This window comes from Echeneis naucrates, chromosome 3, assembly GCF_900963305.1.
Source record: "Echeneis naucrates chromosome 3, fEcheNa1.1, whole genome shotgun sequence".
In the NCBI taxonomy this organism is placed as follows: Eukaryota; Metazoa; Chordata; class Actinopteri; order Carangiformes; family Echeneidae; genus Echeneis; species Echeneis naucrates.
In genome coordinates this window covers 27,096,803-27,123,549 of record NC_042513.1, presented here as the reverse complement: position 1 = coordinate 27,123,549, position 26,747 = coordinate 27,096,803, and the positions used below count along the sequence as shown (strand labels likewise).

Below are 26,747 nucleotides of genomic sequence, written 5' to 3'. Positions count from 1 at the left end.
TCTTGAGTCAACTCTTCTCCCCACAGAAATATCCATCAGGAACCGATGACAAATAATAAAAATACAACAAAAATAAAGTCAAATTGAGAGCTGCTTCAGTTTACTAAAACAGAAAAGCTTGAAAGAATGAAACTACACGCCTGGTGGTTTTGTTCAGTGTTATTTGTGTTTGGGCCACATGGGGGCGCTGTCGGTCGGTGATGGACTCGGTTGGCTCTTTTTGGTCCAAGTGCGTAAAAGTGTCCAGATCCGTCCGCAGACTTTGGTCCGTTTTGGCGCAGCAGCTTCAGTCTGATGCGGATTGTTGGAGGTGAGACATCTGAGACCTGCTCCTTCAAACTGGGACCGGGACCGGGACCTGGAACTGGACTTCATGGAAGTTGTCTGCTCCGTTCTTCTCTGTGCGTAAGGTGACTGGATCCGTTAGAAACTGTGTAAAATCACACTCCACCATGTCCAGCAGTCTGTTGGTGAAGCCCCTGGAGGACCTGAGCCTGGATTCGGGCTATGTAGCCGGGGACCCCTGTCCGTCCCTCAGCCTGTCCTCCTCCGACAGGTCGAGGCAGTCACAGCCGCATCCGAGCAGCCCTCAGCGGGGAGCCTGGTGGCAGCGCGCCGGCTCCCTGTACAGCCGGAACGGCAGCTGGGACACAGTCAGCTCGTTACCTGAGGACGCAGCGGACGTCCTGGCCAAGTGTCCCTGCCTGCCGGAGCTGGAGGAGTACCCCTGGACGGAGCAGGATCTGCGGGAGGTCGTGCGTAAAGTGTCCGGGTCAGATGCGTCGTTCGCCGCGGAGGCCGTTCGCCGCCTGTGCGTCCTGCTCCGGAGGGCTCTGGTTCGGGTCTCCAGGGAGGCGCAGCGGCTGAGTGAGCTCCACAGACGCTGCACTCGCCTGGAGGTCCAGAGCGCCGTGAGGCTGGTGCTGAGCTGGAGTCTGGCCGAGCGCTGCACCTCCTCCGCGGTCAGGGCCGTGTCCCTGCACTGCATGAGCTCCGGGGACGACAAGTCTGCCCGCTGCGGGCTGCAGCTGTCCGTGGGCCGCTTCTTCAGGTGGATGGTGGACACCCGGGTGGCGGTGCGTGTGCACGAGTACGCCGCCGTCTGCCTCACAGCCTGCCTGGAGGCTTTGGTGGAGGAGCTGGTCCGCAGAGCGCTGCAGGCGGCCAGGCGGGCCGGCCCGCTGAGCGCAGAGCTGCTGGAGGGGGCCGTCAACAACGACCCGGAGCTGTGGGGGCTGCTGCAGCCCTACGAGCACCTGATGTGCGGCAGAAATGCCAATGGTGAGTTCACACCGTCAAATAAGACAAAACTTTTTTGAATTTTTTCAATTATCTGTCAGTTTTCAGATTCCTTCATGTGAGCTCACATTGACACCGTTTGTTTGAATGTGGAGACTGATGACATCACTCTGCTCGTGGTTTCTGTTTGGAGATGATTTAAAATGGATTTAAAATATCAGCATTTTGCTCACAACTATGATATTTCAGCGTCCTGATCGGACGTTGATTGGCTGATTTTTTTGACTACACAACCTAAAACACTGTCAGCTGTCTTCAGTCACAATAAGAAAAGAACATTGTAAGAAAATAAAAGGATAACATAAGAAAGGTGATGAAAGTGATTTCATGAACATCAGGTTCAGCTCTGCGTTGTTGACATTTTATATACAAATCACTGAATTTTCTTTCATGCTGTGGAATCTTAAATGTAAGGAGAAAGATTTAGTCAAAAATAATCATCAGAATGATTGAAATGTGGTTTTTTTTTGTGAATTTATTCACTGCTGAGATTTGAACTTGAACAGATCTGAAGCTTTGGTGTCCACGTGACGTTTTCCTGGTTTTGTCTGATGTGACACGTTGATTTTCATGTATGGAAGCTTCATGTCGGATTATCAGGTCAGTTCCCAGGAGAACAGTGACAATGAGTGAAAAGTCACATGTTCACCAGTGAAAACAGTCATGATCCATCTCCCAAAAAAAAAAACCTGCTCTCATACGAGGCCCCTGTTGCTGCTGTGATGTTTGAGTTTTCTGTCAGTTGTGATGAAGAAGATGCAGCCTGGAAGACATCGGGTTCTCCTGAGTTTCATTTTTTCTTCAGCGTGTTTTAAAAACATGATAGTGGAGCTGCTCGGAGCCCCGGGCCCCTGAGTCCAGGTGTTCCACAGTGGCTCCTGTTTACTCTGAAACAAACACCGTAACCACATCTGGCCTCGTATTGTCATCAGTTTTTACACAACACAAAGTAAAAGACAAACCAAGCATCAACTAACGCTAACACATCTGTAAACACAATCCTGCTGCCTTTCTGCCACCCTAATGGCTGCTGATAATAATTTTTGATATCTGTATTTTGGACATTTTATAATCATGAAGAATGTAGACTGATCAGGCCTCCTGCTGTTGTTTGTTCCGTCTCCTCCACTCGACAGAATAAATTAAATTGCCATCTCAGTCCCATGAGGCTTTGCAGCTTAAGACTCAACGTCTGGAGAAAACTGGAAAGAAGTGGAGATAAGAATAATAGATCGTTTCTGGTGGTTTAAGAAGTCGAGCAGCACCATGGAGGCAGCCATGGGAAACCCCCTCAGACAGGAAACGGGCATTTTGGGTAATAAGGGACACGGAAGTGAAGGATCTTTACCGATAAACGTTTACGGTCATCGACTCAGATTAGCATTAATGCAGATTTTAGTATTTACTGATTATTTTAAAGCTTTATTTCACAGATTTGATGCTGTGAATGCTCAGTTCAGTTTGGAGTCAGACCTCATGCTCAGGGCTCAGTAGGTGGTCTGGTCTGATGGATCAGGTTTTTGGGATCGTTGTGTGTGTGTGTGTGTGTGCATGTGTGTGCGCACGTCTTCCCTGGGGAAAGCACAGCACCAGGATGCATTATGGGAAGAAGACCAGCTGGTGGAGACTGTGACGCTTTAGACAATGTCCTACAGGAAAACCTTAATTTCTGTGGATGTGGTCCAGACCAGGTCCAGGTCTTCATGGAAACAGTGATCTCTGCAGCAACATTCAGGAGGTCTGAGGAACAAAGACCAGTTCAGATCTCAGTCCAGTCCAGCATCTGCAGGATGAGCTGGACCAACAGGTCCAGATACACAACTTCCAGGATTTAAAGCGTCTGCTGCTAAGGTCTTGGCCCAGATCCCAAAGCTCAGCTTCAGAGGTCTAGAGGGGTCCAGGATCGGGGTCAGGTTGTCCCTCATTCCGAGAACAGTTGAATTTCTGCTCCCGTTGGTTGTGAAACCTGACTTAGATTTCCTGTTTTGAGTTTAGTGGCTGTGTACTAATGAAAACTGCTTCATCTGAACTATGAAGTCATCGTTAATGTTTTCAATTCCACTCGTTTCAGTTTTTTTGGCATCCAAGCAGGAAAAACTCTGCTCAACAGCGTCTTTGTTGTGAACCTGAGCAGCAGATATCGGGGCATTTCTGAGTGCCAGTTAATGTTCCTCTGTCCCCTGTTGGCTGCCTGCTGCGATACAGACTTCACGCTCACTCCCACAGGAGTGAACAGGAAGACGAGGGTAACGTAAATGAATGAGTGTTGTTAGCCTCTGACCCGCACAGGCGACACAAAGGAGCTCTCATTCCCGCTCAGGCTGCAGGGCACGAGGTTCAGGGCTCGCAGGTCCGTCTGCTGGGCTAAACAAACAGCCAGTGTAGCTGCTGTCCGGGCCAGAGAGGCAGCCGGCCCCCCGCCACACTAACAACACACTACAGGTCGCGCTCTGTTTCCTCACTCAGGTTTTAATAAGGACATTGTTCCACCACCAAACAGCCCGTCTGATCCGATGATGAAAAATAAACCCTGGCAGTGAAATCTGAGTTGCTTTGGTGTGTTTGTAGAGATCCAGTGAGAGAATTCAAAGACACAGCTTGTAATGTCATCATCGGTGAGATTCCTGCAGAAAGCAGCTTTCTGAGCCCAGTCATGTCCGAGAAGATCAGGTTCAACCATTTAGTTTCCTTTTAATGGCATTTTATTCCCCCGTTCTCTTCAGGACAGTTTCTGTTCCAACTGTTTATGGTGGAGCCACATTAAGGCCTCTAGTTTCCTGATTATTCACCCAACAGAGGAACGTTTCCTTCTTCTCCACAGAAAAGTTCCTCTCCTGTGTTTGGGTTGTTTCTGTCTTTATCTGATCAGGAGTTCTGCTCAGTAATGATTGTCGTTATAAACTCAGAAACACACATGGCTGATCCAGAGACTCTGACAGCTCGGCCTCTGATTGGCTCTAAGCTCACTGAACTCATTAACGAGTTAATCACAAATGATCGGTTTTTCGGGGGCAGACTCAAGTTTCCACCAAAATGACCAAACTATTTGTTGCGGTGTCTTTTTGACAAACAGATTTCTCCTCCCTCTAAAAAGAAAAGCAAAGGAGTTAGTTGATCTTCAGATCTTCAGCTGAGCAGGAAGTGGAAACAGACAGCTGGAGAAAGCGTACCAGCAGAGAGAAATCCAACACTCACTGAGCCACCAAACCTCATAATGCTATCACCATCTGGCCTTCGTGAAAACGATAAAGCAGAAGGAGCAAGCGGTCTCCAGCTTTGTCTCTGCTGTTCCTCTGTGCTGCTGAAACCACGCTGAGGTTCGCTGATGATTTGACGCCTTGTGATGAATTAACCAGTAAAAGTCTTTGTGCCTCTCAGGGTCTCTGTCGGGGGGCCAGGCCCTGCTCTTCGTTCATGTCTGTAAAACCTCGTGTCGACATCGTCCATCCAGCCGGGCTCCAGACAAACCGCCTGCAGGCTTTGACAGATTATTCTACCAAAACAGAGTCTTCCCGCCCAAACCTGCCTGCGTGCTTCACATGACTCGGTTTACGTCCACGCAAGTTAAAGTGCTGGTCCGACTCATAGAGTCTGCAGGAGACGAGGTCGTGGCCATCTGAGGTTGCTGCAGTCGTTTTATTAGCCACAGTTCACGGTGCTCAGTCATGTTTGAGACATGTTTGTCTCAGCAGGTCCGTCAGTGTTTGGTGTCCTCTGGAAACACGACTGTTGTGTTTTAATTTGTGTCTGTTGACCTTTCAGGGCCACCACTTCATTCTGTTTCTGTCCGTGAAAAGTTTATGTTCAACATGTCAGACTGGGGTTCTGTTGTCTGGACTCAACACTTGCAGCTTTATACCACGCAGCAGAAAAGAGCTGTTGTCTTCAGGCCCAGAGACTGTGCCTCTGTTTTCATTTCACACACACACACTTTCTCTGAGGATGCCGTAGCCAACCTCGGGGACATAAAGTGTTCTGTTTTAACACGAGGAAGGAAATGACCTGATAACTGCTGATTCTGTGTGTGAGCAGGTAGTGTTAACCTGAGGTGTGTGTCTGTGTGTCTGGGGGGGTCAGACCTACACAGGTAGGCAGTAGAAAACACTGATTTGTGCTTTGTCCCCTGCAGACTGGTCTCCCGTTGTGTAGCCATGAATAGATGCTTGTTCACTCCCTCCTGTCTGTAAACACATTCGACCAATCAGAACCAATTAGCCGCCACGCGTCGCCTTCAGTCCAACCAAAGATTTCTTTCTTTGTCCAGCAATTGGACTCAGACAGCAGAGGTGTGTTTTCCTGCTCAGCCCAACACACAGGCAGCATGTTCAGCTCTGTGGTGTTACATCGTTCAGGAGCTTCTCCTTCACAAGGAGACAAGGAGAGGTCCAAATTAGTGTACCGTGAAATTAGAACACCTAAAGTCAGGCAACCTTACAACCGATACACACGTTCATAAAGTCAAACAACCAACATACAAAAAAACAACAAAAAACTAATATTTATCTGTCAGTTTTAAGGCCTCTTTGGGTCACACACCTACCGACTACCTTATTTGAGGTTTGTGACATGAGTGGTCTTTGAATGCAACACGCTGTACTGGACCTGTCTTTGTTGTCGTGGTGACAACAAACTGACTGGATCAACATCAGCATCAACAAACTGTGTGTGTGTGTGTGTGCAGGTGAGCTGTCGCTGCCGGCCCACGTCAGCCCGTACACCAAGGTTCCCAAGGACCCGATGGAGAGCAGGGAGGACGCTTACATCCAGCTGGAGCTGCGAACACTGGAGCAGGCGCTGCTGGCCACCGGAGTGGGCAGCATCACAGAGCTGAGTAAGAGTGTGTGTGTGTGTGTGAGAGAGGGCCCATTACAGAACACAAAGGCACCTTCACACCCTGCAGGCCACCGTAGCTCATTAGTGAAGGAAATAAAAGTCCTCTGTTGATTTATGGAGCTGGTGATGTGTTCATGTGAACTCGGAGACCTGACGCTCACAGAAATTCTTTATATATATATATGAAACAAAAACTTATATTTAACAAATACATTCAAATGCTGTTAATATTTATTTTGTTATTTTATTAACATTTCCATTATCATGGTATGTTTAGCTTTTATACTTTTATGTTGACTTACTTGAATAACATTTAAAGGAAGAAATATTTCCATGTTGTGTAGCTCCTCCTCTCTGTTTTCCTGCAGGTGACCTGGTATCTCGGGCGATGCATCACATGCAGCGGCTGCGCAGCTCGAGTCCGTCCATCAGCCCCCTTCGTTTAGCCAATCAGCCGTCAGTATCCTGGGCCCCGGAGGCCCTCCGAACGCTCTACTACTTCCTGTCCAGCCCACAGATGGAGTGTCTGGAGAATCCAAACCTGGAGCCTCTGACCGTGACTCTGAGCAGAGAGCGGTAAATCAGCACTTTAGTTTTTTATTTGTGCTTTGCTGCTTCATAATGAAAATGTTTAAAATGGAGACAAAAATAAAAATCTTCAAATCCCCTCCAGCCCCTTCCTGCTCCTCCCTCCTCTCATGGAGTGGATCAGGCTCGCCGTGGTGCACGCCGAACATCGCTGCAGTTTATTGGTGGACAGCGATGACGTCAGACAAACAGCCCGGCAGCTGCTCCCCGGATTGGACTGTGAGCCCCGACAGCTGAAGTAAGACGGACCTCCCACGGCTGTGCGAAGTTGTGTTGTCCTGGACGCGGCAGTGAATGTGTGTGTTTGTGTGTCCGTGCAGGTCAGAGTGCTGTTTCCAGTCCTTTAAGGGTCTGGATGCAGAAGCTGCAGCAGCCAGGTTCCAGCTGGACCTGGGCTTCAGGATGCTGTCGTGTGGACGAGCTGATCTGGTCCATCAGGCCTCGAAGCTGCTGGGAGCAGAGAAGGTGAACACCATGGACGACCAGGTGAGGGGGCGGGGCACCAGGTGTGTGGAGCAACAACATGGTCACTTATGGTCAAAGAAATTCAAGTTGAATGAACTTTGGAAAGTAATATTTCTGCTGTAAGGAGCAAAAGAATCTCGTGTGTGTCGCTGCAGGGAATGACTCCTCTGATGTACGCTGCTGCCGCAGGAGATGAAGCTCTGGTTCAGATGCTCATTGAGGCCGGAGCTCACCTGGACCTGCAGGTAAAAACCTCACCTGCTGACTCTGCTCCAACGCTCACACACACAGCTGATTAGTGTTTCTGAGTGTGTGTATTGTTGCTCAGGTCCCGGGCTGCTCTGTCAGACATTCATCCGTTCACCCTGGCAGCCGGCGCTGGGCGGCCCTGACGTTCGCCGTCCTGCACAGTCACCTGTCTGTGGCTCAGGTAAGACCTGGACCGGGAGCAGCTGATGGTTTCCGTCAGACCCAGCTGCTAACTCCTGCAGCTCTCATGTATTTTGTGTCCTGTTCAGCTGCTGCTGGAGGCCGGCGCGGACGTGGAGGGCGGAGCTCTGCTGGACGGTCAGGAGAGCTCAGCTGAGACGCCGCTGCAGCTGGCGGCGGCTGCAGGTACGACACTGACGGTGGATCAGGTGTCCACGTGGTCTGATAGAGCTGCTGGTCAGCAGATAATTAGTCATGTAATCTTTCCAGGTGACTATGAGATGGTGAGCCTGCTGCTGGCTCATGGAGCAGATCCGCTGCTCAGAGTGCATCATGGGAATTCTCTGACATCCCCTCTGTATGAAGACATGAACTGTTTCAGCTCGGCTGCAGCACACGGTCACAGGTGAGCGATGAACTGATGAACAGTTTTATTAGTGTGTTCGTCCAGCAGCGTCACCGGTCCCTCGTCCACAGGAACGTCCTGCGGAGGCTGCTGCTGCAGCCTCAGGACAGGAAGGAGGACATCCTGTCTCTGGAGGAGATCCTGGCTGAAGGTGTGGAGGACCAGGACGACGACGCTCCAGCTCCGGACTCGTCCAGTCCTCCTCGGCTCTGTAAGACCAGGATGAAAGCTCTGCAGCATGCAGCCTATTACAGCGCCGAGCACGGCTACCTGGACGTTACCATGGAGCTCAGAGACATGGGTGAGGACGGGGACGTCTGACACGCATTGTAATTAACCGCACAGGGAACGTCCACTGACTGTCTCACTGTCCGTGTCCAGGTGTCCCCTGGAGGCTCCACACCTGGCTGGAGTCTCTCCACAGAGCCCGACAGATGTGCAGGCACGAAGTTACCGTGTCCCTCCTTACCGAGTTCGTGTCCATCAGGACGGAGGACTACAGTCCTGAGCTGCTGTCCACAGGTGTCCCCCTCATGTTCAGCATGTTAGAGACCAGCAAGGTAGACCAGCACACCTGTCTGTCTGTCTGTCTGTCTGTCAGTCGTTGTTGGTGTGCCCATCAGCATTTCTTCTGTCTGCAGGACTACGTCATCACCAAACGTTTGGCGTCTGTCTTTTCGCACTGCTACGGCTGCTGTCCAGTTCCTCCCGTCCCCCCGATGGACGCCGCTCTGTCCACGCAGCTTGGTAAGACTCCTCCGCCAGTCTTGTCCTGACTTCTTGTTACAATCTTTCATTTTCCGACTTTAACGCTTGAAGGACTTCCTGTGTGTTCGTCCTCAGATATTCACTTCCTCAACAATCAGGAAATGTCCGACGTGACCTTCGTGGTGGACGGACGTCCATTCTTCGCTCATCGGGTTCTGCTGATGTCGGCGTCTGAAAGGTGAATATATATATAGATGAATAATTATTTATCTTAACAGATGATATTTCATTCATTGGTCCTTTTAAATTTATTGGTTTAGAATTTAATTTCGGCCTCTTGCGGCTGAAATAAGTTTCATGTAAATGTTTTTATGTTGCTGCTGATCTTCACATCTTTGAACATGAATATATTTTAGAACTATAAGTAAAGTAACTTTGAAACCTCTCCTCAGGTTCCGGCAGATGCTCAGCGATTCTCCTGACAGCGTCATCCACATCAGTCACATGACCTACTGCACCTTCCAGGTGGGTCACCTGTTTCCTGTCTGAGCTTCGTCAGCGTTCGCCTGTTGATGATGATGATGATGATGATGAGTGTTTCTGTCTGCAGATGATGATGAAGTCTCTGTACTGCGGAGGTACTGAAGGACTGAAAGTCTCCCAGTCTGAAGCCCTGAAGGTAAAATCACAGCTGTTCATCAGCTGTTGATCAGCTGTTGGCTCCTCAGAATCCTTCACCCAGATGTTCCTGGTTTCTCCACAGCTGCTCCCGGTGTCCTCCTTCTTCCAGCTCAGAGCTCTGCAGAGGAGCTGTGAGATAGCGCTGTCCCTAAACGTGACTCTGGAGAACGCCGTCAGTGTCTACCAGACCGCCAAGGTACCAGACCGCCACCGGGCAGGGTGAAACAAACCTGAGATTTGAGCTGAGCTCTGTGTGCGCACGCTGGTTGCTGTCTAACAGGCTGTTGTGTGTTTGTGTTCCAGCACCACAGAGCCGTTGAGCTCTGCAGGTTTTGTGAGGGATTCTTCCTGCAGAACTTGGACCGGCTCCTGGACCGGGACGACTTCCACCGCCTGCTGCTGGGGGGCGTCGGTCAGGGACGGCTCCGCCCGCGGACCGGCATCCAGGAGGATCAGGATCTGCCGGTTCTCCTGAGGGACCTGGAGGCTGCGCTGGTCCAGAGACTGTACAGCCTTCACTCTGCCTGTCGGGGGTAGGAGACAGGACCCCCCCAGACTGGATCCATCCAGGATGGTCCAGATAAGAGGATTTAAAAAATACCTCACTTGTTTTTTATGTGTCTGAGCCAGAGTCGGGGTCTGGAAGATCCCGAGCCAGATCCAGAACTGGGTGGATGAAGTCTTTCCACTTTCAGGAACGTTTAATTTAAAGTCACATTTGTACGTGTCTGGCTGTGACATCACCAGCTGGAGCCAATCAGAGCTCCAGACTCTGCTGCTTGGTTTATGGAAATTAATAGAATTTCATCTTGTATTTGAGTTGAATGACTTCCACAGAATCCATCTCATCAAATCAGAGCTCAGTGAAATTAAAGATCAATAAAGTGACACCAGACATGTTGACAAACTTTCCTGATAGAAAAGATTTATTTCCTGTCTCTTGTCTTTGTACAAACTGAGTGTTTTTCTTTACAGTTGTTTCTCGTAACGTTTACTGACACTTAACACGAGGAAGAGAAAGACCAAACGCCAACGCCTCCATCCTGAATCTCTCCGTCGACTCCAAACCACCAGGAGAAGCAGACGCCCCTCTCAGCTACAGCGTTGGTCCGTCAGAGACCAGGTGAGGTTTCAGGATCAGTAGCTGCGGCCGAACAGAGTGTAGTACTGGGCCGGTTCCTTACAGCTGACACACAGCTGATCGGGCTGCAGCTTCTTCAGAGGACTGAAGGGGATACAGAGACTCTTGGCTCCCATGGACGGAGCTCCAGGCTCCAGGTCCTGGTCCCTAATGAAGACAACACAAACACATCAGACGGCTGAAACTACAAGACAATCGCTCATCTGACTTGGTCGTCGTGCCGTTTGCTCCCTCAGACGTACTTGGCCGTCGTTTTCTTGATGGAATCTTCACACTTGATTTCTCCACAGAAGGGAATCTGGACGATCTACAGAGCCAGACAAACATCAGTTAGTACACACAGCTGTGTGTTACTGCGTGCGTTACTGTGTGTTACTCACCTTGCCCTGGTCCAGCTCTTTCTGGAACTGCTCCATTGAATCTGCAGCCACCATGTGAGTCTTCAGGTCATTTGAAGCTCTGACAAACAAACAAACGAGAAACTTCCCATCAGTGTTTGCTCAGTTGTAGCTTCAACTATCAGTATCGGCGCACAACTTCTAACACAATAGTGTCGACTTTCTGATGTGAGATAGGATCATTACTTGTTGAACAGGCTCTTCTGTATGTCGTCCAACATGGCGGGCAGCTTGGTCTCCACCTCCGCCTCTGGAATGGTCACCTTTTCTCCGGAGTCTCTTCTCACAGCGACACACTGACGCTGCTGCAGATCCTTCGGTCCGACCTCGACGCGAACAGGAACGCCCTTCAGACAGATCAGTCAGATTCTGATTACACCCTTTACTGTCTGAGAGCCCTTTGTCTTCAGGTTTAAAGGACATTCAACAGATCTATCAGTAAAGACTCAACTTCTCCTCACTGAGATCAGAAACATACAGGACTGATCCACAGACTCTGATTGGCTGTGACATCACCCACCAGAGCCAATAGGAGCGTCCGATATAGAGACGTGACTCCAGACGTCAGTATCAAAGATGGAGGATGAGAACGGATGGACAAACACACAGAAGCAGTCAGAGTCAGACTGATCAGATCAGCTGATGCTTTAGGTCTCTGTTAGCTCTATTCCTGACCTTGAGCTCCCAGTGGTTGAACTTCCATCCTGGGGAGTAGTTATCTCGGAGGTCACTCTTCACTCTGATGCCGGCAGCCTGCAGTCGTTTCAGAAATGAGGCGCACTGAGCATACAGTTTGTCCTTCTCCTCCTCTGGGAGGGAGGCGGTGATTCCACAGGGGATGATGACGACCTGAGGAAGGACAGACAATTTTACCGTTCAGTCATCAGTCGGCGGTTTAAATCAAACATCACGGCCGTCTGTGTCTGTGAGGGAGTCCACCTGCAGGCAGGCGACTTTGGGGGGCAGCACCAGTCCCATGTTGTCTCCGTGGACCATGGTGAGGACCCCGATGGTCCTGGTTGTGATTCCCCAGGAGTTCTGGAAAGCGAACTGCTTTTCTCCCGGCTTCTTTGGATCCTCAAAGACGATCTCAAACATCTTGGAGAAGTTCTGTCCGAGGTGGTGGGACGTAGCTCCCTGAGGAAACCACCAACATGAGATGTTACTTTCTTCAACAGCATCAGCTGAGTTCAAGAAAGGAGGCGAGTCTGTAACTGAACCTGGATGGCCCGGCCGCTGGCGGAGATGAACGCCTCCACGGTGGTGGTGTAATCCCCCCCCGCAAACTTCTCCTTCTCCGTCTTCCTGCCCTTCACCACGGGGATCGCCATCAGCTCCTCGTACACTCTGGCGTAAAGATCCAGGATCTGAAGAACCTGCACACAAGAAAACCAAGAAGGATCCAGCTTTACTGACAGCTCCCTGCGTGGACTCCGACGCGCCTCAGCAGCAGTGAATCCAGCTCAGGCTCTGCAGGTCCGTCACCTCCTCGGCTGCCTCCTCCTTGCTGGCGAACGCTGTGTGTCCCTCCTGCCACAGGAACTCTCTGGTCCTCAGGAAGGGCTGGGGGTGTTTGAACTCCCATCTCTGAAGAGGAAGCAGACGTTCTCAGTCAGAGCCAGAAGATGTTTGGATCATGAAAATACAACATGAACACAGACGGACTGTGAAAGGCCACTGACCACGACATTACACCACTGGTTGAGTTTGATTGGCAGGTCTCTGTGCGACTGGACCCATTTGGCGTAGGCCGGATACATGACTGAGGACAGACGGAGCAGAAGGTTCAGACCAAACACCATCAACAGCACGGAGAACTGAAAGCTTTGTCCCTCAATCCAGTCTGATCTGCTCTCACCTGTTTCACTGGTTGGTCTGACTGCAATGGGCTCCGCCAGCTCTGTCTTTCCTGACCTGGTTACCCAGGCAACCTGTAAACGATGACATCACCACCACGAAAGGTTGATCAACATCAATCAATCAATCTTTGTCTGTAAAGCACTTTTCTTCTGGTCAGTGTCCAACAAGACAACAGAATAAAATGGAATCTAAATTCTGTTCAAATTCCTGCTCGTCCAAAGAGTCAGAACATAAAAACTAAAATGTTTCAGTGACAGCCTGAACGTTTCTGTCTGGTCTTTGAGGCATAGATGATCTGCTGAAGTTCCTGTTTACCTCTGGAGCAAAGTCTGCGATGTGGGACTTCTCCTTCTCGAGAGCGGCCTGAGACACGAACATGGGGAAGTAGCAGTTCTCCACGCCCAGCTTCTTGATTTCCCGGTCAAAGAAGTCTTTAATGGCCTCCCAGATGGAGAACGCCCAGGGCCGCAGCACGTAGCAGCCGCTGACATCATAATACTCAATCATCTCAGATTTGGTGATCACCTGCCAAAGAGCAACGTCACATTGTAAGAGACAGTTAGTGTATTTGTGGAGGTTGGAAACAGGACTGTGTTTATTGCACTGACCTGAGAATACCAGTCAGCCAGGTTCTCCTCTTTCTTGGCCTCCAAGCCCAACCTGACAGGACAACAACAGCCATGTTAGTGTGAAGCTAACGATGAAAAATGATCAGTGTACAGTGAACAACAGTGAATAACAAGAAGGAGTGCAGGGTAAGTTTAAGAGAGTCTCTGTGTCTCCTCTATTCAACTTCTTTTAATGTCTCGTTAGTGGATAAGAGTCTTAACGGTGACGCCCAATCATGACGGACATCAGACTGACGCAGTCATGGCTGGCTGGTTCGTTAGTTTTCTGTCATCTACATTAGACTGATCATCACTCATAAAAAAAAACAGCCATGCAGAGCCAGCATAGTTTCCAATATCATCAGGATCGTTAGTTTGGATCTGAGGAACAAAGTTATTTTCTGCACTTTTTGCATCCTCCATATGAAAACCCCTTTTTGCCTTCAGAAGATTTTCAAAATAAAAGTTTGAAAGGTGCTAATGTCGAAAAAGCAGCCATGCTGGTGATTCTGCAACAAAGCTAAGCAGGTATAACCACATAATTTAGTGTTTTTTCAATCTGTCAAATAACATTCCAGACATTTCCCAAAAAGTCAAAGAAAGTAGACAAAGATTCATCCTCTGGGAACCCCGAGCAGAGGAAACACTGTAGTCGTGCAGACGAAAACCACAGCAGCCTTTAAACTCACCACGTAGTCAGAAAAACTCTGGTCAGAAGTTAAACTACAGCAGAAACGTTCAGACGATCCGTCTTCAGCCGTTACTGAACTTAAAAAACGAGGCGTCTGAATGAACCAATCAGGAGAGAACGCCGAACCACAAACTTCAGAACAAAGACTTTTTATTGGCTCAAACATTTTGACTCTGCTGCCCGATGTCATTCCCAATCAGCTGTAACTGTCGGGAGCATTATGGGATGGACAGAAATAAACAGCAGTCTGCACGTTGGGCCAAAGTGAAAGAGTGAACAGGCTGAGAAATCAAGCGGTTACATCAGAACCATCAGAGAAACTCAGAGGTGGAAACATTCAGATGCAAAAAGTAAAAATACTTTGTCCTCATTTTTTAACCACCAATTAGCATTTCAGCAAAAAGTCTCCATTTAAAGATGAAGAGTAATTTTGCTCTCTTCAGCTCTAACTTCTTCCTCACCGTGTCTGCTTCTTGGATCCTTGACCTTCTCCTGAGCCTCCTGCTCCTCCTGCGCCTCCTGAAGACTCCTTGCCTTGTCCGGCCTTGTCTCCTTTGCCCTTCTTGCCGCCTCCTCCTCCTCCTTGTTTCTCAGACTTGTTCTCCTTCTCCTTGCGGTTTTTGTCCTCCCCTCCAGCAGCTCCAGCAGCAGACACGGGTTTATAGTCCTCCCCAGTGAGCGTCTTGTATTTGTTCTTCAGGTCCAGCAGAGTCTTCACGGCTTCATCTATCTGATCCTGAAATAGAAGGACGGTTGTTATTTCTCCGTCCTCCGTCCAACTGTATTTGATATCGGGCCATTATCGGCTCCCTACCTTCGGGGCCTTCTCAGACTTCAACTTCCTCACCAGCTCCCCCTGCTGGGCCACCTGAGCGAAAAGGCCCTCTGGAGAGGTGCAGGACTGGGTATGAGCAGGGGCAGCAGGGGCAGCAGGGGCCTGCTGTCCTGGTTTGTACTCCTGTCCGGTCTGCTGTTTGTATTCTGCCTTTAGAGCCAACAGCTGCTTCACTGCAGAATCTACCTGATCCTGATCAACAGCCAGCAATGAGACGTTCAGTTAAACAGTCACACAAGAAGAGACACTAAAGTCTGAAAGGAGCAGAAACACCACATTCCCACCTTGGGGGCTTTGGCAGCCTTCAGTTTCCTGACCACTTCTCCCTGTTCAGCAACCTTCTCATAGAGCCCGGGGCCAGCAGGGGCCGGGGCCGGGGCTGGAGCTGGAGCTGGGGCAGCTCCAGGCTTGTACTCCTGGCCTGTGAGCTGTTTGTACTCAGCCTTCAGGGCCAGGAGCTGTTTCACTGCTGCATCAACTTGGTCCTGGAGAGACGAGAAGGGAAGTGAGAGTCCATTCAGAGCAGCTTTTATAGAGATCCTGTGACCGTTTGGATTGCATTGAAAAGTACATTTTCAAGATCTAGAAACTGAATAAAGCTTCAAATTATTTTCATCTTCAGTTAGTTTGCTGTCACAACAATTCATGGATGTCTTAAAGCTCAGCTAATAAATGTTCCAACGCTGACCTCATCACATTGATTCTTGATTGACTCAGTGTAAAAACAAACCATGTCAAATGTCTCTTCGCATCACTGAAGCCAATTAATCCCAAAGTTAGTTCACTTACACTCATTTCAAAGCGGCTAATCTTTAACATTTGACCAACTGGACCAAGATAATGACCCAGTCATCATCATCATCATCACACTGATCTGTTTTAGTATTTTAAAAAGGTGTTAGTTTCTGGGTTTAATCATCACAGCGTTCTGTTGGCTCTGCTCTCAGTACCTTCGGGGCTTTTGCAGACTTCAGCATTCTCACAGTTTCCCCCTGTTGGGCAACGCGCTCATAAAGGTCCGAAGAAGAAGAGGAGGAGGAGGAGGAGTTGGCAGCAGGAGAAGGAGAGGGGGGGGCAGCAACAGTGGGTGGGGCCATCCCTGGTTTGTACTCCTGACCGGTCAGTTTTTTAAACTCTGCCTTTAGTGCGAGGAGCTGCTTCACTGCTACATCGATCTGCTCCTGATGTCATCAACAAACCAGCTTATAGTTGGAGGTCGTTAGGGATCAACTCCACTGGCATGCAACAGCCACACGGACACGAGAATGAACTCAAACGGATAAGGAAACGAGAAATGACTGGATCAATCACTCAGGTGGACGGATGGATGGATGGATGGATGGCGTGGGACATGAGGGAAGAGTGCACAAACAAATATGACACTAACAATGACCGGACAAAGGTCCTGGTACCTTGGGGGCCTTCTCTGCCTTCAGTTTCCTGACCAGCTCACCCTGCTGGGCAACACGGGTGAATGGACAGGAGGCGGAGTCAGCTGGTGATGTGGGTGTGGCTGGTGCTGTGGGAGGGGCCATGCCTGGCTTGTAGTCGATACCCGTCTGCTCCTTAAACTGAGCCTGCAGAGAGCAGGAGAAACAAAGATCAGTCAGATCATCTGAATAATCAGGAGCAGTGCAGTTTCTTTGGACGGAAGTTCGGACCTTCAGAGACAGCAGCTGCTTCACTGCCTCGTCCACCTCGTCTTTAGGAGCCTTTGCTGTCTTTAGCTGGCGAACAGCTTCACCCTGAGCTACGATGCTGGAGAATAAGTCCACAGCCGAGCTGGAGGCGGCTGGAGAGGCAGAGGGAGCGGCCGCCTTGTTGGGGGCAGCTGCCTTGGTGGGGGTGGCAGGCTAAGAGAGGAGGGAGGGCAGAAGGAAATGACCTACTAGTTTGAATGAAACAATGAATAACTGCAGCTTCTTTTGAAACCTTTTGTGACTAAAAGTACAACACTAGAGCTCAGATTAGTGATACCACAGCATCAGGGGACATCTGATACTGTTAACTAGTCTGACTTACAAATTCATGATATATATATATTTTTTTTTTTCATCTTCAGACTCATCTGATTCTGTCTGATCAGTTCAGACTCAGAAAACAAAAACTAACTAAAAAACACACTGAATGTTTCCTTCTGTTCCAAAGAAAAGTTCCTCTGATGTGTTTGGGTCGTTCTTTATCTGATCAGGAGTTCTGCTCATTAATGATGAAAAATCAGCACCAAATATCTGATTGTCTTTATTCTGTCATCACAATAAACTCAGAAACATTCAGGACTGATCCAGAGACTCTGAAGGAGACACTCTGATTGGCTAACTCAAACATCTGGACAGAGTTTTCTTTAAAAAATGCTCACTGTGGTGTTGGTGGTCTGGCTCTTGCTCTTGTCTTTGGATCCAGCAGTCGGCATCTCCTTGGTGTGACCGTCAGGAATGTAGAGCAGGACACAGGGACTCTCCTTACAGCTGTGTGGACTGCAGATGTTGACCACAGTTAGAGACCGGCGACAGCACCGAGCTGTTCAAAACAAACGACCGTGACCTTCCTCTCACCTGATTGGTTCGTAGGGCTGGTCGCAGATGTAGAAGCCTCGTCTTTGCAGCTGGATGATGTCCCCTTTCTTCAGGTTCTTCAGACAAGGGTCTCCAAGCATCTTCTCATCCAACTGAAGGAAGGAGTCACAGAAGGTTGACTGAAACAATGTCAGACACATGAAGACGAGGCGGACAGCAGACGTCACAGACTCACCTTGCTGTTTTTGTTGATGTAGTCTTTGAAGTCGTCATCCTTGGTGATGACAGCTTTGGAGATCAGAGGCTGGTAGTTGATGCAGATGGCGGGCAGCAGCGGGGCGCTATTGGTTTCAGCCAACCACGTGATCTTTGTTGTCTTCTTGTAGTCCTTGTTGTCCAGGTTCAGACGAGCGTCCAGGGACACGACCTTCCCATCTGCCCCCCTGAGCAAAGAGGGAGAGAGCGGGGGTGAGCAACACATCCTGTCGTTTCATTGGCTGCATTGAAATTATTAGACGCACTTGTTGATCTTGGTGATGATGAGGTTGCCCCAGTTGATGAAAGTGACCACCTCACCCTCAGAGAAAGTCTCAGCATCAGCTCCTTCAATCAGAACTCGAGGTCCATACCAAACTTGTTTCATGCCGACCTCTGCGTTCTGTGTGAGCACGGAAAGGATGTCAGCACTAACATGTACAGCCAGATGACAGAAGTCCTGTTTATAACTGAGAATAACTCCATTTAATTCATGTAAGACTTTAAACTCTGACAGGAAACCAGAATCAGAAATACTTTGGTTCGTTACAGACGCTCCAATAAATAGAACTGAGTACAGACTTAAAATGAATAGAACGTAAAAATAACATTAAAAAACAAATGTGAATGGACTATCAGTAAGGAAAGATGAAGTGGAAACATCAAAATATAAACAGTGCAGTTTTTTTGTTCCAAAATTTAAGACAACCAGCCCAATAAATCCTCGTCCCAGATGTTAACCTCAGAATTAAAAAAGTTAAATTAAGCAGAGAGTTTTCCAACCTTTGGATGTTTGGCCACTTCTTTCATCTCCTCTGTGGCCTCTGGGACGGAAACAGGAACCACATAAGATGAGGACAAAGCTGTGTATCTGGGAGCAACTGGATCAATAACCTAACACACACCCATACAGACAAAGACACACACACAAACACACACAGGTCAGTAAAACAAGATTGATTTTCTATTGGTCTGTCTGAGAATTTCCACAGACAAAATGCTGAATAATGAAAGGACAAAGCAGAAAATGACACAGCTTTGTTCAAACAAAAAAAGGCGCCATGATGAAAGGAAACAGGAAGTCAGAGTCACACCGAAGGAGGACGAGGGGAGAAAGAAAAGCTGATGATCAGTGAATGTTCAGGGGAAACAAGCTTGTGTTTAGCTGCTTATTCATCCTCTTCTATTTTACCAGCCTGAATTACACTCTTTAGATTCAATTAGACCAAAAGGCCTGATAGCATCACATTTACAAGAGAAACGATGATGATTATTATTAATAGGTTTAATATTTGTCTTCTTATATCAGACAGCGTAAATTTGATCCTGACATCAAGATAAATCTAAGTTACTCCTCCTCTAACTTTCCCACTTCATAAGCAAAAGTCCAAAATGATTTGGCCCTTTTAAACAGTAAAATATTTTCATTTCATTATTTCACTGCTCAAATCAAATCTGCCCTCAATGCCACTTAGGAACTGCTCACCTGAGATGGATGTTTTGCTTTCTGCATGGAGTGAATATGATTATATATGAATATGAACTCTGATTTATGAAATGAAGTGTGAAGCACAATATAATAAATGTTTAGGAATGACAACAAATGAAGGGAAAACAGAGAGGATGATGGGAAATGTGGAGCTGGGTGTGGTTGTCCTGGGACTGTCTGACCTTCACTTCATCTGGAAGTTGACCTGAAGAAATTTAAAGCTGCATTTTGAGAAAACATCTGGTCCACTTTAAGATAATTCAGCTTTATTCATCCCATCATTTACTGTTTCATAAAGCTCCCATAATTCTCTTCTGTTATGCTTCTTTTAATTTACGGTTGCAGAGAATTTAATTCAACAGCTATTCGAAGCCTGCAGTTGTTTCTTAGCTGTCTACAAAAATAAATAAATAAATAAATAAATAAAAATAAAGAATAATTTCTAGTAAATGATCAGTTAGCTCCATAAATCAGGGCAGATGAGTCAGAGGTCAATTACACTACAAAGATTATTTAGCCAGCGGCCCAATGACCGCACTGTTTAAAGAAATATTAGCATGTGGACGAACCAGGTAAGAAATAAATAGTTTATGATGAAATCAATACTTGCCCATTGAACTTCAAACCAGCTGATGGTTAAACTCGTTCTGTCTACAAGAGGAAAAGCTTTTTAAAAACCTTAGACCCTTTCGAAGGAATTGGATTTCTACCTGGTAAACAACTCATAAATAATTCCCTTGAAATCTGAGATCTGTGGCAGTGAGGAGAACTAGAAAGTAATAAAAGCAACAAACTGCTAATGTGAAAGACACAATGTGGTCATTTCCACCAGCACCTGATTCAAAGCTGCAGAGGATCCAATAAACAATAACTCGTTTAGTCGTTCACTTCATTAAATGCTGAGATTTTCTGACCAAAACTAAACTCTGCTGCCTTTCATGGGCCATTTAACTTCACACAGATGTCCTGTCTGTTTTTATATCATCGGGCTGGTAAAGTAGTGAAGACTGTTGGGTAAACCAGCCCATGAGGAAAGCAGAGGCGGAGTGGGTGAGAATGAGCAGGAAGAGGAGGACGAGGAGGGGAGGAGTACCTTCAGACAGCTAACTGGCAGCTTGGAAACAGAAGAGTGAGATGCTGTTTAATGCCAGATAAAAGGAGGGAGGAAGAGAGAGAGGATAAAGGTAGAGACACATTTACATAGAATGGACTGTTTACATAGTTCTTCTGTTCTAACACTGACTCAGCGGTGAACACACACTTGGTCCAAGTTTAGTTTGTCCATTGACTCACAATCCATCTATTATTAAAATGAAGAAATTTTTAACTGCTGTGTTGATTACATTCAGAAGTACGGCCTGAATATTGAGGCACCCGATAATAAACTCTACATTTCTCCCCCAGCTGCTGCTACAGTGACTTTAAATAGCGTCACACTGAGGTAAGAGAACTTTGGGGACATGAAACTGTCTGAAGACGGCAGGGGGGTGCAGGTTAGTTGAACATGCATATGAAACAGCAGCAGCTGTTAGTTTCCTGAATCTCAACCTCAAGCTAAACGTTTCCAATGTCACCAATACAACCTATAATAAAAATAATCAACTGGGTTCATCTGTTCCGATGAGAATAACATCTACTTTTCAAACGGAGCTCTCAGTCATCGGCCTCACACCTTCGGCCCAACTCGAGGATGAAGCAGCAAGTGCCAGCAAGGAAATAATACCAAAACACACACTCACAGGAAGCAGCACAGGTGGAGAGACAGAAAGAAACAAGATGGACAAAAAAACATGAACACAAACAGCAGCAGTACATGACACGAAGCAGCGGGTCTACTTCTTACAGGCTTAAATGCTGCTGGAGACAAAATGGAGGGTAGTTGTGGGATAATGGGCACCAGGAAGGAGGAGCCAAATGAAAGTGTTAAACATAATGAGAGCAGCAAAGCAGAAATAAGCCATGCCAGCAGTGAACCCACGGGCAATTCTCTGAACCTCCGTCAGTCACAGGTTCTGCCTTTCAGCCTCCTTCGCGCTCATGCATCACATTTTTTAAAAAGACTCTTACCCACAAACGTATTTCTTCTAAAATATAACAGGTTTTTTGCTCAGCCAAAAGAGCTCGTGAATAAACTAAATAACAAATGGTCTGTTGAGTTGCTCCAATCATAGAAGTTTATGATGTGGACAAAATTAAAAAAGATTGGTCTGTTCATCTCACTATTAAACTGATATTAGAGAGTGCAGCTCTTTTAGAGGTGGAGGTGAAGCTGTTTGCTTGTTTACAGAGGAAAAACAATAATTTAAGCATTTCATTCAAGTGTTTAAGGGAGCTGTCACACTCATCTTTTTAAACTTATACTAAACTGCACACCGGTAAGAGTCAAAGTCAAATTCTAGATGAAAATGATTTCCATCAGTGGGTTCAGACAATCAGACCTGGTGTGAGATGATGTAGAGGAAACATTTACCTTCTTGTTGAAGGCCCAGATCTTGTCCCACTCCATGTTGACCACTGACCTCGACCCTCCCTGGAAAGAACAAAACATTTCAGTTTCCTTGACCCAAAAAAAAAATAAATAAAAATAAAAATAAAAAGTGACTTCCTGTTTGTAGTTTGTTTAAAAGAGGCGACACCTTAATGTGCTTGGTTTCTTTGATTGTATTCAGGAGAAAACCTTTCTTTTCTTTCTTTTGTCTTATTAAAGGTGCATTATTGAATAAAGGGAAAGTTTAAGAAGACCATCCCAAAATAATCTTTATTTATTTACCAAACTGAGCTCCCATCTTTGCTTTAAATTAAAGGGATTTCCTGCCCCCTCTCTTCCTAGGACCGGCTGACAGTTTACCTGAGCTGCTATGAACTGTTTCAGACCCTCCACAGTCATTCCTCTTCTCAGGACTCCTCTGACGGTGGGGAAGCGAGGGTCATCCCTGGAAGACGTGGCAGGAGATGGTCAAAACAGAGCATGAGAAGTAAAGAAGAAGAAGAAGAATTCATCTGAACCCACCATCCATCGACGTATCCCTGGTCAACAAACCAGGTGAGCTTCCTCTTGGACAGCACTGTGTTGTTAAGGTTGAGTCTGGCATACTCCCAGATGTAGGGTTTCCTGAGTCGCAGGGCATCGATTACCCAATAAAACTGCTCATCACGGTCATGGTACTCTGTGGTCCTTAGGGCGTGGGTCACACCCTCCAAACTGTCCACAATGGGGCAGGCAAAGTCGTAGGTTGGGTAGACTCTGGAAAAAATGTGGAAGTTTCCATTATTAATATCTGTAGAATATTAGAATATTCCCATCCAGATATTAAAAGCAGAAAATGCTGCTTCAACAAATGATTAAAACAGATAAGTGAAGTACTTGTAGGTAATTCCAGTGCGAGGGTGGCTGGCGATCTTGCAGCGATAGAATGTCGGGTCTCTCATGCAGCCGTTGTTGGACTTCATGTCAATCTTGGCCCTCATGCAGCAGGTCTGACCGTACTCTGTTCCAGCTTTCATCTCTGACCACATCCTCAAGTTCTCCTCCACCGCTACGGAGATGACAGGGAAGCGGTGTGTTTTAGTCTCAGACATTCAGGATCTTGTATATTGTTCCTTTAGACTGACTGTGATTGGTTTTCATGGTGCGTGCCGCTTGGCTTACTGTTATTTCTGCATTTGGACTCGATGCGCTGCTCCCTCTCCTGCTTCATCTGCTCAGGAGGGGTGTTGTCAATGTAGGCCTTTCCCTCAGTAAGAAGCTGTTCAGCAAATTTCATGATGATGGGAAAGTGGTCGCTGGTGTATGTGAACTGATCTGGATGAATCTGGAGCATGGCGACGTCTTCCAGGATCACCTGAGAAGAAATGAAGACGTAGAGATAAACACACACTTGTTTTTACAGCAAGCTGGTTTGGAGATCGTAAGGCTGAGTTGCAATTCTGTTTTTCCATCTTCCACCTTCTCAAAGTCCTCCTTTTCCTTTTCTGGGTTGGTGTCGTCGAAGCGCATGATGAGCTTGCCTTTGAATGTCACCTGGTAATGCTGGTTGAGCAGAGCAGCCTTGGCGTGGCCAATATGCAGGTATCTACGCACAGAGTGACAGAAATTTAAGAAAAAGATCCAACTCCTCATGGACTTTTGGGGATGTAATGGTGTTTAAAATGCCCGAAAGTCCAGATCAGAACCTACCCACTGGCCTCAGGAGGGAATCGAACCACCACCTTGCCCATCTCAGCTCCTGGAAGCTCCACAAACTTTCCAACATCCTGCTTCTTCTCATTTGACTATGGAACAGAGTGACAGTCAGTCAGAAAGAAAATATCTCTCAATTCTTTTTATCTTAACCTCCATTTTCTCTTTTGCCAAAATGTTGAATTATCTGGTCTGTGTTACTTTTCAGTATAAAGGCTAACCTTAACCAACTTTACAGTCATTCAGCTTCTCTCTTTCCAAGATGACACCATACTTACATTTGATTTGTTCATTGGGGCTTTCTTATTGGCATACTTGTTGCCCACAGCAGAGAAGGGAACCTGGGAGCTCAGGAAAGAGAACCAGCGATTGATGTGGGAGAAGGATTTGCCCTGGCTTGGCCATCCCTCATGACCTGCAGAGAAACAATCACAACCTGTCATCCGGCAACTTTCACTCAAATACTTGCAGGATTTCTGCACCGATACAGGTTCAGATCCAAACTGGTACATCTTGAACGCCACTGACCTTTGAGGGCGGCCCAGACGGACAGATCAGCCAGGGTGACAGCATGTCCAACCAGGAAGGTCCGCAGGGACAGGGCCAGATCCAGTTCACCCAGGGCCTCGGCCAAGCCGGGCTGACCACACAGATGCCGAGCACTGAACTCCAACCAGTGGTCGATCTGCAGACACCAGACGACATGTCAAATTTGAAGCAAAAACACCACACTCCCTCCTTAAAAAAAATACCCCAAATACACACCTCAGTCTGCTCCATCATGTTAGAGCCATAGAGGCCAAGAGCAGGAGCCAACCGAGCCAAGTATCGGCTGATAGAGTTGACATCGTTGAATTGGATTGCACTGAGGAAGAAACAAATCAAATTTATTCATTTTTTACACCGAATCATAACAGAGTTACATCAAGGCACTTTAACAAAGAACAGGCTCGCATTCTCATTTGCTTTTTAGGTTCTCCTGTACACAACAGGAATTTAAAGAAATTATACCACATACTCTGAGACATGAAGGCGGTTGTCTTTGCCTTCCTCCACTGATACAGGCACACTGTCCTTCACATGCTCTGCTGCCAGGAGTGCCCCTGCAGGACAGAAGAGCAAATTCAGCATTTGTTAGTAAATCTTGTGATTCTGGCTATTAAAAAGGCAAAAAGACCAAAACCGTTTCAGTCCATTCATTTAGCATTCTGTAAGTTAGAGCAACAACATGTGACTGAGATTCCTGAAGATAATATGCCTCTTCAGCTTAGAGCCTTTATGAATGATGATTTAAGAACCAGTTCAGCTGGTCCCGCGATAGAAAACTATGCAAAACACACTGCAATGTTTAGCTTTTAATCTTTGAGCCTGTTTCAACAGCTGCACACTCAGCAGTTATGTAAGACTGATTTAAAACAGTCCTTAAAACACATCAGCATTGAAGTGTTTATCTGAAAACTCCTTCTTTGACTTAAATTTATTTAGAAAAACATGGTGAACTGCAAGGTTATGCAAGGTTTGTTTAGCAAGGAAAACTCTCCTGGAGAAAAACACATTAGGAAACTAGCAATTACAATAATAAATAAAAGCAAGTTAAGCTCAGGTCCAGCTTCATTATGTGACTTCATTCACAGAAAAGTGAATTGATGGTTGGTGTTTGGGGCAGAGTCCCGCAGAATTTATCCTCCTTTTTCCAGCTCTGCTGTCTCATGCATGTCTGAAGAGGAAATACTTTCACTTTCCCTGCAGGAAGACAACTGGGCCAGTGATCGACACACCATCACAGACTGAGCTAATCAACTCTGTGCAAAAAAACAAGTTCTTCCCATCAAATGCCACGTTTCATGCTGCTTGCATCAGCCTGCTGAATTCAAAGCAAACGCACATCGGCGCCGTTGAGTAACTGTCAAACTGCAAATGAAAACTGGTGTGGATGGACCTGATGAGCCACGTCCCCACATGAACCAAAACACTTCCAGCTGTTCGTGCATTTTAATAACCACACCGACTAGAACAGCCATGGCTGGGCTAACCGATGCTAGCAATGTCAACCCGTCAGTTAGCAGCTAGCCCCTTTGGAAGTCTGTTTTGTCCACAATCACTCCTGAATCCACAGAGACTTTCTGCAGACAACAAACCAAAGCTGTGCTGATTTGGTCATAATCCTTTCCTTTTTTATTTTTGTCAGACAAACTTTACACATCTTGTTGTTTTCTGAGTGCCACGACGTCATGCTAGCTGGCGTTACCATGCTACTCAGCATTCAATATTTACACACCCCGTTCATTTTCAGGTCAAAAATATTATTGAACAATATTTAACATGCAGCCACTAAATCACGAAAACATCCGAGTCGACATATTTCCAACTAAACCCAACACATCTTCAGACACAAAACTTTTATTTCCTTATTTTATCTTATTTTCATTTTTTCTGGATTAATGAGACTATCGCAACTGCTGCTCAAATGCTTTGATTTTTATGGAAAAACAACTCTCCACGTTTGACTTTTCGCAAATAGTTTAATTTCTGATATTTCCAGTCGGGGTTCGTGTCATTTGTCGGGGCGACACGTAGCAGCAGCTAGCTCAACGCTAGCCGAGTGCACGCGACTCCCAGACTCCCCCGGTAACGTGTGTCCACGCGGGAGCAGGAAGTGACTCACCGAGCGGCAGGTTGTTGGTGTTGATGGTCAGATTTAACGCCATGAGCTGAAGTTCTCCTTCTGCAGCGCTGCTGAAGCTGTTTCTGACTCAAAGACCCGACTGAACGGCTCTGACCGACGGACAGACTCTCCTCACCGCGGCTGAACCAGAGGAGGAGGGGGAGAAGCTGCAGCGAACCCACAACATGGAGGCGGCACGCTGCCCCTCCTGTCCGGGAGTGGAACTGCAGGACCCGTCATTAAAAACGTAATCATTTATTATCATCCTTCAATTATTATTATCATTATTACTAATAATTACTATTATTAAATATAGTACTATTACTATGATAACTGTCTATTTTTTGTTTTTCGTTGTTTCCTTTTATCAGTATTTGGTTTGAAGCTAAATTTAATTCATATATCTCCCATATATAAATAAATTAAGTAGGAATAAATATATATAAATAAGTATTATCTCATTTTATAGATAGATAGATATAATACTAATATGGGGGTGAACTTAGGCTAGATATTATGCGTGGCATTACCAATATAACAACAACATCACGAACAGATAAATATTAATTAATAGAACGTATTATTATTATTATTATTATTATTATTATTATTATCATCGTCATCATCATCCTTGGCTTGTGTTCAGGTTCCACTGAACATCGATAAAAGGTTCCCCCACGTGGAGTTTCGACACGGACAG

The 26,747-nt window shown here is 46.8% G+C and overlaps 2 protein-coding genes across 4 annotated transcripts; one reads left to right on the top strand and one right to left on the bottom strand.

Moving 5' to 3' along the window:
• Nucleotides 1-311: 311 nt before the first annotated feature.
• On the top strand, nucleotides 312-10,314 carry LOC115040760 (ankyrin repeat and BTB/POZ domain-containing protein 2-like). The gene is made up of 17 exons (XM_029497776.1): nucleotides 312-1,281; nucleotides 5,981-6,130; nucleotides 6,501-6,708; nucleotides 6,806-6,958; nucleotides 7,041-7,206; nucleotides 7,341-7,430; nucleotides 7,514-7,615; nucleotides 7,704-7,800; nucleotides 7,885-8,020; nucleotides 8,092-8,321; nucleotides 8,402-8,580; nucleotides 8,662-8,767; nucleotides 8,864-8,966; nucleotides 9,181-9,253; nucleotides 9,339-9,407; nucleotides 9,492-9,605; nucleotides 9,713-10,314. Exons 1-17 carry the CDS (start codon nucleotides 453-455, stop codon nucleotides 9,944-9,946), a joined length of 3,039 nt encoding a protein of 1,012 aa, XP_029353636.1. The 5' UTR covers nucleotides 312-452; the 3' UTR covers nucleotides 9,947-10,314.
• On the bottom strand, nucleotides 10,307-26,209 carry eprs1 (glutamyl-prolyl-tRNA synthetase 1). 3 transcript variants are annotated; one of them, XM_029497774.1, is made up of 35 exons: nucleotides 26,048-26,209; nucleotides 24,401-24,485; nucleotides 24,148-24,247; nucleotides 23,902-24,067; nucleotides 23,652-23,797; nucleotides 23,380-23,474; nucleotides 23,149-23,275; nucleotides 22,852-23,044; nucleotides 22,567-22,738; nucleotides 22,213-22,446; nucleotides 22,051-22,135; nucleotides 21,673-21,732; nucleotides 18,497-18,607; nucleotides 17,980-18,116; nucleotides 17,694-17,901; nucleotides 17,498-17,610; nucleotides 17,302-17,419; nucleotides 16,604-16,795; nucleotides 16,355-16,519; nucleotides 15,893-16,123; nucleotides 15,227-15,427; nucleotides 14,922-15,134; nucleotides 14,569-14,843; nucleotides 13,417-13,468; nucleotides 13,124-13,333; nucleotides 12,807-12,879; nucleotides 12,631-12,710; nucleotides 12,434-12,535; nucleotides 12,169-12,324; nucleotides 11,888-12,085; nucleotides 11,624-11,797; nucleotides 11,135-11,295; nucleotides 10,931-11,009; nucleotides 10,793-10,857; nucleotides 10,307-10,697 (listed from the first exon to the last, which is right to left on the bottom strand). In XM_029497774.1, the coding sequence occupies exons 1-35, from the start codon at nucleotides 26,088-26,090 to the stop codon at nucleotides 10,547-10,549; spliced, it is 4,971 nt and encodes a 1,656-aa protein (XP_029353634.1). In that variant the 5' UTR covers nucleotides 26,091-26,209; the 3' UTR covers nucleotides 10,307-10,546. The 3 variants fall into 3 exon arrangements, with proteins under 3 accessions (XP_029353634.1, XP_029353633.1, XP_029353635.1); XM_029497773.1 differs by having other exon boundaries at nucleotides 23,661-23,797; nucleotides 23,911-24,067; nucleotides 26,048-26,208; XM_029497775.1 differs by lacking the exon at nucleotides 15,893-16,123 and having other exon boundaries at nucleotides 23,661-23,797; nucleotides 23,911-24,067; nucleotides 26,048-26,207.
• Nucleotides 26,210-26,747: the final 538 nt, after the last annotated feature.